The 12,508-nt window shown below is 30.7% G+C and overlaps 1 protein-coding gene across 1 annotated transcript; it reads right to left on the reverse strand.

The window, feature by feature from the left end:
- Positions 1 to 1,095: 1,095 nt before the first annotated feature.
- On the reverse strand, positions 1,096 to 11,374 carry LOC112204002. The gene is made up of 14 exons (XM_040505894.1): positions 11,328 to 11,374; positions 10,996 to 11,119; positions 10,466 to 10,618; positions 10,253 to 10,315; positions 10,061 to 10,165; positions 9,759 to 9,935; positions 9,036 to 9,358; positions 4,302 to 4,429; positions 3,616 to 3,666; positions 3,356 to 3,411; positions 2,743 to 2,835; positions 2,326 to 2,406; positions 1,980 to 2,150; positions 1,096 to 1,841 (listed from the first exon to the last, which is right to left on the reverse strand). Exons 3-14 carry the CDS (start codon positions 10,614 to 10,616, stop codon positions 1,744 to 1,746), a joined length of 1,497 nt encoding a protein of 498 aa, XP_040361828.1. The 5' UTR covers positions 10,617 to 10,618; positions 10,996 to 11,119; positions 11,328 to 11,374; the 3' UTR covers positions 1,096 to 1,743.
- Between the last annotated feature and the right edge of the window lie 1,134 nt (positions 11,375 to 12,508).

Below are 12,508 nucleotides of genomic sequence, written 5' to 3' on the forward strand. Positions count from 1 at the left end.
AAGAGAAGGAGACCAGGGTATATTGTATGACTCAAATTGTGATCGAGTTCAGCAAAAACTGAGTTCATTTCCCTACTTATGCTATTATCTTTATTATTGAAGACACAGGTTGGCTTATAAACTGTGAAATTTTTTCATAATTGGCTTAATTATTTTGGAATTCATTCAGAGGGGGAGGAGAAGATCTTATAGTTGTTTCCAAGATAACCATATTAAAAAAAAAAAAATTGAAATAAAGATAACAGAGCAGCAAGCATAATAATAATAAAAAAAAGACTGTTATCTTAATATATGACAGCATGCTACAGGTAAATACAGTAGTATAAATAGAAAAATACTTGAAAGAAATGTGTTTAAGTAAATATATAAATTCTATTTTTGATCTAGTAATTAAATAAATAGAAAGGGAAAGGGAGAGGCATGTCATTAAGGAAAATAGCAACTAAAAATAACTAAATTTTAAATGGCTTGTCTTTCAATTAGAATCTGCTTCTCAACCTTTACCAACAGATAAATTACCAAGATGCTCAACAGATACTCTGATTCTAATTTATGTCATAGTCAAAGAACATATGGATTCTCAATTTGATAGATGAAGTTGTAAAAAAGTGTGTTTCATATTGTAGCAGAGGAGAATAGTTTGGTTAAACACACAATATTGATTTTCTTGATTGATATTGTCTATTCTGTTGTATGAAACAATTGAGCAAATTAAGGTCAGATTTGGCATCTTCATTCAATAAGCCTTTCTCCTATCAGTATCAAAACGAACCAATATGATGTACTTATTCATACAACAAACTACAGCTACAATATTTTGCATGGAATCTGAGATAGCGTATACGAAATTTACTAATAAATTACTTATTCATAACTAACTAAATGACAAAAGTACAGAATAACAATATAAATCATGAAAGAAAACTACAGAATAATAGCAAGCAAGTCCAAACAAAATTCAGTTGACAATACTGTTTATGCATATCCAAAATTGTACCTCATTACCAAAAAAAAAAAAAAAACACCGGAAAGCATTTGCATAGCACTAAGCAAGAGAAAACACAGAAATATTACACACTTCTAATAAAAAGAGCATAGGAAATATCAAACTGATACTCTTTTTTTTTTTTTCTTTCTTTTCTTTTCTTCACTAAGAATCATGAAAAGTAGAAACGTCTATCCAATCAATAATAGGTTGTCCAAGATGCTGATTCATTTCAGTTTTAGTTTGAAATTATGTTTCTGATTACTCACACTACACCTATTCATTTACAGGTTCCCAGATGGAAACATTAGTTTCAAATTATGTTTCCGATTACTCAAACTCACACTACTCCTATTCATTTACAGTTTCCTAGATGGAGACAATTCTCATTACCCTTGAGCAAAACCTTTTTATCTTTCTAACTACCTAAATTCACAGTATTCCAATGAGCATTACTCAATGTTGAAAAGATGATGATGAGCAGCAACGATGCAACAAATCAAATTATTTAACGAATGAGAGTACTTTAGTTCAAAGGATTGAAACCTTTTCTGCAGAAAATAAGATTTTGAATAAAGTGCAGAGTTGAAATTCTAATTAATAAACGATATATCTCTGGATTACTCTTGCTAGTTCCTTAGATTCAACACCTACCGGAGAAATTCTTTGTTTATTACATAGCAATCATCCTTGATGATAAGTTAAACAAAGCTGATCATGAAGTAAATCTTCCGGTAAAGAAAAATTCAGAAGAAAAATCACAGGAAAGAAACTCTATATAAGGTATGAAAGTAATCTATTTTTCTTAGGTGTACCTTTGTTTTTGAGTGAGAACGACAGATTTCCTCTTTTCGACCTGTTCCAGAAAGAAAAGCATGTTTCTCAATTTTAGGAACACAATTGATCAGATTGGAAACAGAGTGATCTTTTGTTGCTGATATAGATTATAGAGACTGAAAAGAAAAGTGTTGATTGAGTGGAGACAAAGGCTTACCAAGTCTTGATGGAGATTGATTGAGATCGGTGAGTCTGAGATTGTGAAAGACATAATGTATGCGCTTCTGGACTCCGGATAGGCAGATCTGGTCTTCAGGGTCTGTGGATGTATTATAAGTTAGAATGTGTTTTGTTCCTTTTTTTTTTTTTTGGATGAACCTGCAAATCACTGTTCAATGTGTACACAGTTTTACCAATTTAATTTGATTTTTATTGTCTATGATGAACTACCAGCTAGCCTACAAACAAATTCAACTTTGTAGAAAGCAGCATTCAACTATCATATTTCATTTGAACATTAATTATGTAAATGAAAAAAAAAAGAAAAAAAAAAAGGGACATACAATCTGATTGATGAATTCCATTGAGCATCCCTTGAAGAGAGGAACATTTACAATGTTTGGAAAATATAAGGTTTGTGAAATCTGCAATGAAAAAGAAAAAAAAAATGATGATACTGAATTCTCTGAAAAGAAAAGCTCAACTAACCAACAACCCTATGTTATGCAGCAGTCTGGATAATGCATATATAAATTGAAATGAAAGTAAGATCCTAATTTATATGTGCATAAGTACATTTGCAGCCTACATCTACATTACAGAAAGTAACAGAAATTCAAAGAACCTAGTAAGGACATGAAACATTAAAGAATTCAACATGTATACATTAAAGAATATACTAATAGCTAATATCATTTATGAACTCCAGATGTATACGTTCAAACAGTTTTACCAAAGAAAAGCATAAAGAAAGAGATTACCAGCTTTCTCTGAATTCTGAATTAGAGGAACTAAATGTTTTGACAGCGAATGAATCCAAATTCTCCTCTGGACAGGGATGAGGGCAAAAGTATCTGTTCCAATCACACAACCAATACTCATTAAGGCACATACACAAAACTCATTCATCTTCTTATATTAAGAACAGAGAATTGTTTCCTTAAACCTTTTTTTAGCAACTATATATGAGATTCATTCAAACATTTGTCCTCAACGAAATTTACATACATTGATCAAATGATTGATAAGCCAACCGTCCTTTATATCAGATATTTCTTAAAGAAAACCAGATAGGCAAATATTGTTTAGATTTGTTCCAATGCTGTATCTGGTTTTATTTCTTTGATCGGGCTTTAATGTTTTTATATCAATGAAAAGAGGAGGAGGTTAGGGATAGCTGTCAAAGAAAGAGTAAAAGTTTCAGCAACGAATCTTGACCATTTTGTATTTTTTCTCAAGTAAGATATAGATGACAGAGCAGTCAAGACACAGAGTTATGTTGATATGTACATAGATTTACTATTGATTTTGCAATTTAGGGTGTTTCAGCCATTTTTCCATTTAGGTGATTAGTGCATAGTTACAAATCTTTACCTTCCCCTCTCCTCTCCTCCTCATCATCGATGTAAACAATAGTCTCATCTTTGAAACTGTAGGAGAAAAACTGCTTTTGATAGCTTGAAATGTCTCTAATTAATCACTCAGATTTCAAAGTAGAAAAGAACCAAAACTTCTAAAAGCTAAAAACCCATATTATCAATTGAAAATTAACAATAACAAAAACACAACCCAATCACAAAGAAAAGCAGATAATACAGAACAACAACAAAGATAAATAAAACTAACAAGCAAACCTCTTTTTTTCTGTTTCCACTTCAAACCTCTCCCCCTTCAATATGCACAATCTGCAAATTAAAAACAAACAACAAAAATAAAAAACCAGATTCAACCTATAAACAATTCAATTAAAAATTTCGAGCTAAAAAAACATAAACACAACAGTCAATTAGATAGGAGTCCATCACTATACCCACAGTATACATGCACCATACCAAAAGTACAGCTAAAGGTCTGACTTTCAAACCAAACTAATGATAGACAATCAATCCCTAACCAAAACAAATGAGGCAAAGCAAAAGAAACAGATGAACCCGAAGCACAGACCACTTTTAAGTGACAATCAATTAGAAAAAACTATAAAACAAAGACACAAATGTAACCTTGGAAGAATGAAAATTCAATTTACCCCAAAAACTAAATATCCTCTCAATTAAAAGCTAAACTCAATCGAAACCTCACCTTGTACCCCTCCCAATCAACCACTCAAATCCACATCATCATCAATCTCAACAATAGTCTCATCTTTGAAATTTTTACAAAGTATACACCTTGAAACTAAGCAATTAGCACCACTTTGATACGTAACCAATAAGCATATAAAAATTGAACCCTGATTCCGTGAAGAGAAGCAGAAGGCCAGCTATATTTTAAACAAAACTCAATAAAAAAATAAAATAATAAAATAAAAAAAAACCCTCACCTGGGTGATCTAGCACGATTGGGCTCAGCAAGAACTAACTCCGTGCTCAGATGATGAGATGAAAATCCCCTTTCCTGACTAGAAGAAAGAAGAAACCTCCAGAAACATATGTATATCCAGATTCTAGGCTAATGGAGAATCGTAAAAAACAGACGCATCTTCCCATACCTAAATACGCATATGCCAGCCAGCATTCTCTCAGCCAGCAGTACAGACCTGAAATTATAATAGCAACCCAAGGGCAAAAGAGTCAATTCCTGTATAAAGACCAATATGCCCAGATGACATCATCTTAGACAGCAGTCACTCTTGAAATATAACAGAAAAGCAGGGACGAAAACGTCTTCTCTACCCCTCGATGAACAGTAATAACAGTGAACTCACCTTTCAATATATGTATAATACTAGAAATTGTATCCGCGCTTTGCTGCGGGTTTTGGAACTACAACGGTAATATCCAAGGACTAAATTTACATATAACTTAGTGAAAAATGCTAATCTTCTATTTGCATACTATATTGCTTTAGAGGTGCATCATACACAGCTAGTTGTAACGAATGGATCGCTAGCAGACTTTCCATGGATCATTGATGGTATCTCTCCATGGTCTTTCGCCTTTGAAAGCGTTTTTCTTTCTCGATGCCCGAGCATCCATCCAATGCATTCTTTTTTATCTTGTTGTATCAATATCCAATGCAACGTATATATTTCATTTTATAAATTTCGTAACACATCTTTATAGACAATATTTTTAGTATATTTGTTTGGTATATCATTGCTATTATTTATCAAAATTTTTAAACCATTTATTGATGTAACTCTTGAAACTGCAACATATAATTGTCCATAAGTAAAAACAAGCTCAGGCAAATATATACCAACTTGATTTAGTGATTGACCTTGACTTTTGTTGATTGTCATGGCATAACATGGTCTAATTGGAAATTAACGTCTTTTAAAAATGAATGGCCATTTATTTTCAGTCGCTGTAAGTACAATTCTAGGTATTAAAATTTTTTTACCTATATTATTTCCTGTTAATATTTTTGCTTCTATTAATCGATCAAATAAATTTGTAACTATTAATCTTGTTCCATTACATAAACCAGATACTTGATTTAAATTTCTTAATAACATGATTGGCATTCCAACTTTTAGTGTCAATTTATGTGATGGTAATCCAGTAAATTCAAGTTTATTTAAGAATTCTATAGGATATAAAAGATCGATATTTTCATTGCTTTTAGAATTAAATGAAATAGTGTCTGAACTCAGATAAGTCATCGTGTCACCTGGTAATAAACATATAGCATAATCATTTATATCACGTACTACAACATTTCGTGGTGTAACAATTGCGCGTTCCCTTAAATAATCAAATTTGTTGTAATTAGTGCTAAAATTTGAATATGTTGCAGAAAAAATTGCTTCTATTGAATCTGTATAATTATGGATAAGTAAATTATTTGGGATTTCAACCCAAGATGTATCTCTATCATTTTCATAGTTAATTGATTGTATTTTACCTTCTCCAATTTGTAATAACCAATTTGCAAAAGATGAAATAGTTTTTTTATCTTCATCAGTTAAATTTTTTTTTTGGATAATTTCATATTTTCTGTTAAATGAAATATTTTAAATGATTGCCAAAGATATGAGATTATGAGTAATTTAATGAAGCTTCAATTACTTCTTCTTTAGTTCCTCCTGCAATAATAGGTAAAATTTGTCTAAAATCTCCACCTAATAAAATAGGTTTACAGCCAAATGGTTTATCAATTTCTGTATTATTTTGTTTTGTTAAAATATCACATAAACATTTATCTAATAATTCAAAACAACATTTGTGACACATTGGAGCCTCATCCCAAATAATTAATTCTGTTTTATCAATTAGTTTTGCAAGATGAGTGCCTTTTTTAATTGGACATATTGATAAATTATTTACTGTAAGAGGTATTTTAAATCTAGAATGAGCTGTTCTACAATTTGGAAGTAATATTGAAGCAATTCCTGATGAAGCAACAGCTAGAACAAATTTTCCTTCAGATCTTAATTTGCTTATTATTGCATGCCATAAAAAAGTTTTACCAGTTCCTCCATAACTATGAACAAAAAAAGTATTACATGTTTTTTCTTCAATTGCTTTAATAACTTCATCATAAACAATTCTTTGACATGTATTTAATTGAGTAACTAAATTCATGTGTTGACGTTTTAATTCGAAACAATCATAATCTAACTCTTCTTGTAATAATTTATTACTTAATTGTAGCATTCTATCTGTATCAGGCATTGGTAATTGATGATCTTTTAAAGAGCTTGATGATTAATTAAATATTTGTTCTAACTCAAATAATAACCTGTTTTTTAGTTCAGACTCAGGTAAGTTTAGATTTGGGTTCCCGATTTCACTTCTAGCTTTATATAAAATATCATCACACATGTTGAACCAATGTGATTCTAATAACATTTTAGGATTTGCAACATCACAAAATAAGATTATTGTGACAAAAAGTTGACGCATTTCAAATGTTGTTGACTTGTTGCTATATGTGAGGAATTTGTTAATGTTTCAATCCATTCTTTATCATCACCTAACAAACCTAAAGATTGGCATGCTTCTTGATAAGTAGAATGTACAATACCATTAACTATTTTTATTGAATTAAAATCGCAACAACTTTTCTGAACATTAAATAACATTCTATAATTCACCAAATGTAGGATGTACATATTTTAGTCGACCGATTGTTTGATATTGTTTTCTTGGTGCCCAATATTTTTTGTCATTATGCCAAACGAATTTAGTTGGAAATTCTACATAAGTTAATTGACGCGCTTCTGGATATATTTTATTAGCTTTGAACCACGCAGTAAGCATAGTATCTTCTGTACTTTTATGTTTAATTATTGATTCAAGAGATTGAAATTCATTAAAAATAAAATTTTGTTCTAAAGGCAAATGAATTTGTAAATGCTAAACAGCAGGATGTCGATGATGAATTGCATATTCAAATAATCTCCAGACAGATTCATGAGGAGTTAAATAACGACAATTAAGATAAGTTTGAATTTCATCATTACAATCTTCATGTAGTAAATCTCGAACTCGATCTGGTCCTTTATTAATATATTTAAATAAATATTTACTTAACATGGATTGAGAGCATGATTCAACATTAATGTGAGCATTATATTTTAATAATAAATGTGAATTATAGGGTACGACAAAATTATTACTAATATGCATACCATTTTTTATCACATATTTTGTATAGTCATCACGACGTCTATAAGTTGTAGGTAAACCTGCTTCAAACACAGTTTTCGTATTATATGGTTTTGGAAAAAATTTAGAACATTTTCCATCTTTCATGCATGGGGAGCCTAAATTTATTTGTCCGCAAGGTCCATGAATCATAAATTGACTAACAATTTCAAAAAGTTCTGGATTAGCATTTTTATCCGGTAACTCTGCTGAAATAATAGAATCTATATCATCTGCTGTGTAACATTTGTAATGTTTTTTTCAACCAAAATAACATATGAGCATGGGGAAGTCCTCTTTTTTAAAATTCTACTGTACAAACATCTGTATTTAAAAAGAAATTGTTATGTCAGTTTTAGATATTTTCAAAATTTATACAACAAAAAACAACAAACAAAATAATACAATATAATAATATGTTGAAACTTACCTGATTCAACTTCTCCGAAAGGTTCTCCCGACTTGATATAAACAATCATATTTTTAATTTTATTTTAAAAATTCTTGAAATTATATCAGGTCTAACTTCAACTCTACATGTAGGATTTTTTTCAAAATATCTTGATATTTCTCTCCACTTAACATTGCAAGTACAAGTAATGAATAAATCAGGATTTCCATATTGTCTGCAAATTGCCATAGCATCCTGATAATTATTGATCATATCTCTAGGACTTCCAGTATGAGAGCTTGGTAAAATAATTATTTGTCCTAAGTCATGACCTTTATTAATTCCAGCTGATGTTGCAGTATAAAGATCTTTATAAATCTCTGTTCTAAGATTTTTTTGATTTTTTCTGATCCAATCTAAACGATATTCTTCAACAGTTGCATATGAATCTACTAAAAATTGCTGAAATAATCGTCCACCTTGCAATAAAGTATTTGTTTCGTAATTTCTATCTTGTATTTGATATGCAATATAACTTCGCATTGACATCTTCTCTCTTTTTTGCTCGCTATTTTTTCCTATTTGTTCCATTTGTAAATCTGGTGTATATCCATCTTCACCGTATGGAAGGATATTGCAATGACATATATTTCGGATGTATTTTAGAAACTCGTTGTAAGGATCCACTATTTGAGTCAATAATTATATCTTTATTTGAATTATATTCGCCAATATCACCAACAATTAAACCACCAATTTCATCATTCACTGGCTTTTCATATTGTTTATCATCGGTAGAACGGCGATCAAGTATACTCATCTTAAATGAAGGTAAAGAACGGTTTTCAAATTTATCTCTCATAATGCGAAATTGTTTTGTTAATTCATTAATTTCATCGAACATCTTAATAAGTCCTTCAACGATATCTGATCTAATATTTTGATTAACATGAGTAGGATCAATAGCATTAATACGATTTGAAATTTCATTTCTAGTATCATATACATATAATTGAGCATATTTAGGAGACTCACTTTCGGAAGGCAACACATAACCCATTAAATGATGTACTTGTCCATTGATTTTGAATATGTAAAGACCTGATCCAGCATTTATTTTATGATCAATTTTTGCTCCCATTGATGTGAAACAGAACATTGAATTATAAACTCGAATATTTTCTTTAAAATGTTTGTCATTTAATAATGTTCTAAGAAAATTAGGAGTTGGTCCAAGTTGTGGAAGCTTAATCTGTCCTTTTTTACAGTAATTTGTATATATGAGTTGCACATTTATAGATGATTGTTTTATAGCTTCTTCGTGCCAAAAATATGCACCGCAATAAGTACAATTACAGACGTTGTCTCCAGAGTCCTCATATTTCACAATCAGCCCTGCCACCAGAAATTTTCTTTTGTCAAATATGTACTATGATTATTGACTGTTGAAAAAAAAAATGATTCATAAAATTTCAAAAAAAAAAAAAACCTTCTTTAGTTTTTTGATACGTTGCTTAACTAATTGAATAAGAAGATTCACCTGTTGTTCGAAAGCAGCCATATTGTTCATTAAAAAAAAAAAACAATTATAGTATCGTTATGCATAAATGATTATATTTTCAATTTCAGAAGTTCGTACAAATGAAAAAAAAAAAAAAAAAAGGACTATTACTTAGTTTGCGCAGTCCGTACCAATGAAAAAAAAAAAAAACAAAACAAAACAAAACAACTATAGTGTGATCATGTTAAAAAACAATGACTATTATTAAGAAGTATCCAACATTATTACACTTACCTATCATATATGTACTATAAGCAGCTGAATTTTCATGGGAAAATAACCTCTCATTTACAACCACGTCAGAATTTTGTCGATCATTTCTATTTCCCTGATCACAATAGTTAGATGCATTGCCATTTTCATCATGACTATCGGAAGTCTGATTCTTTTCATGTAGCGCTGGCTCAGATGCTGCAAACAAAATTTTAATGATATCAACTATGTTAAATATGTGAATACAACAGATGATTACAAAAGGAACTTTATAAAAATAATTTATCTATAGAAACAATTTAAAGTTAAAAATATATGATTACCTTCTCTCCACCTTCTTGATTTTCTTCGACAATCCATGCTCATATTAGCAAGATCACCTTCCGAAACTCTCCTTAGTTTACTTTTTCCACTGTTTGTTGGCATCCCTGTATTCAAAGGACGATCATTTATCAATGAAGTTGTACATGATTCTAGCTGGAAGTAAGAAATCATTCTTAGTCAAAATGTATTACCATTTTGATCATTTCTGCTGCAAGTCTGACTCTGACTCTCTTTGATGATCAATGTATCAGATGCTGCAAACAGAAGTTATAATAATGATAGAAGTTTTAATAATGTCAACTGTCTTAAAGCTATGGACACTAAAGAAATTCTATGAAAATTACTCATCTACACAATAATTACTAATCTACACAATCGTTGTAAAGTTAATAATGCATACTTACCTTGTCTCCACCTTTTTGATTTTCTTCTACAATCCATGGTCATGTTAGGAGGAGTAGTTAGATTCTGATCATTAAGCATGCTTTGTTCTCTCTTTTGACTGCTATTATCTCCTCCTAAAAATTTGTTCTTCTTTCCACTTTCTGTTGACATCACTGATTTCAATGAATTCTATTATACACTTGTAAGATCATAGACTAAATTAAAAAAGCAAAGATCAAAATCAAACACTCAGTTGACAAATAAACTTTGTAGAGGTATCAGAGAATATAATCGATATCTCATGAATGGAAAAGAATTAACCTTAACACCTCCAATAACAAAAATTATAACTTGATGATCACATCACATGGAAAACAGTTCATGATATATATGCCAGTATCAAGAACGAACAGCAGAATAATCAATTCAAATCATTTAGAAGCTTCAATATATCAAATAATTAATCAATTACATTGCATGATACAAAATATAGGATCTAAATTAAAACCTTAGATGCCTTATATATGGAAAATCGGAATGAAACACATACCAAGCAACGAATAGTCAAACTCCCCTTGTCTTGGGTCCACTTGGTGGTGGCTTAGGGTTTGTGATAGCTGCACGTTCGGGGACCTTGGCGACTGCAGCGGGCGGTACTGCTCCTTCCTCTACTTCTGGTTTTCATATCCAACGCAAACAATATCAGTGAAGTGTAAAAACAATTAGAACCAAAAGATAGATCATTTAAATGAAGTGTAAAAACCATTAGAAACAAAAGATAGATCATTTAAAGAACCCATTGATTATTCATATACATTGTTGTGTATGTTTGCCCATTGATCATTTAGAAGATTACCTAATCAGCACTCTAAATAGACTAACCTTAGCTAATATTAATGTGAAGCTGGGTCAGAGAAAGTGGTGTGAAATATCGAATCTTCTAATACCAATATGAAGGACATCCATTATTGAAAGGAACACATAAAAAAAAACCCTTTACAGCTTTTCTCATCTCAAGCAAAGCCAAAACAGATCCCAGACATTAATCGAAATAAGTGACTGTAAACAATTGACAACACCTCAAATGCTACCTAATCTGCATACATTAAATCCAATTGATAAATGAAAACAGAAAGCTAAAACATTGAGATTGATTCATTGATTCAATTGAAGAATTATATTGGGCCGCTTACTCCTTAAAATCCACCACAATTTTGAATCTCTCCTCTTCTCTTTCCCACCCCAGCAACCTACAATGACATTACATCAAAAAAAAATTCAACTGATCCTGAACAACATACATTTGAATCTCTCTTCCCTTTTTCAAAATCCCTCGATAATTAAAAACCCGACGGCAAGCATAATATGGAACAGTTAGCATGACGACAAAAAAACAATAACCATCTTATATGCCGGTTTAAGGGGTCAACAATCCGTAAATTTATTTTAGCAGTTAATGACTTTTTCTTCTTTTTGCTCTATCAACAACCAAACAGGAAGAACTAATAAAGCGAATCGATTATACTATGAATCGTTATGAGAAAGAAAAAAACTGAAATTGATGTTGATTAAAATTGGATTGAAATATGAATCGAGTATGGAGGGAGTGTTAGGTGGGATCGTTCAAATAGCAGAGAAAGAATCTACCAATCAAATCCAAAATAAACAAACTACCCATAAACAAAGTTTCCTCAATCTACTTCTTTACTTCAGACATTACCCATAAACATGCAATAAAACACTTGAAATATACTCGAAATATGCTTCAGCGTTCTTAGTTTAAAGTATAACACAAACTTGAGCAGAAATACCTTAAATGCAGCTATAATCAAAATTTTTAGTACTGTAAGAACCACAGATCATACATACATATACATACATACATATATATATATATATATATATATATATATATATAAAACACATTAATAGCAGCCCAGCATAGAGATTCTGGGAATAGGACTATGAGAAGAGATGTGGGGTGATGGACTCACTGGGTCCAAAATCCAAATAAAAACAGCGATGATCCCACCATTACATCCCCATACTTAGTCATCATGATC

The sequence above is a fragment of the Rosa chinensis genome, chromosome 5, assembly GCF_002994745.2.
Source record: "Rosa chinensis cultivar Old Blush chromosome 5, RchiOBHm-V2, whole genome shotgun sequence".
In the NCBI taxonomy this organism is placed as follows: Eukaryota; Viridiplantae; Streptophyta; class Magnoliopsida; order Rosales; family Rosaceae; genus Rosa; species Rosa chinensis.

What these genes read in the sequence shown, in the direction of transcription:
- LOC112204002 (XM_040505894.1), bottom strand. Translation starts at nt 10,616, where the DNA reads ATGTCAACAGAAAGTGGAAAGAAGAACAAATTTTTAGGAGGAGATAAT. An exon ending in TATTCAAAATCAATGGACAA is followed by an intron (nt 4,430 to 9,035) that starts GTACATCATTTA and finishes ATTCTCCATTAG; the next exon opens with CCTAGAATCTGGATATACAT. An exon ending in TGGAATTCATCAATCAGATT is followed by an intron (nt 2,151 to 2,325) that starts GTATGTCCCTTT and finishes CACATTGAACAG; the next exon opens with TGATTTGCAGGTTCATCCAA.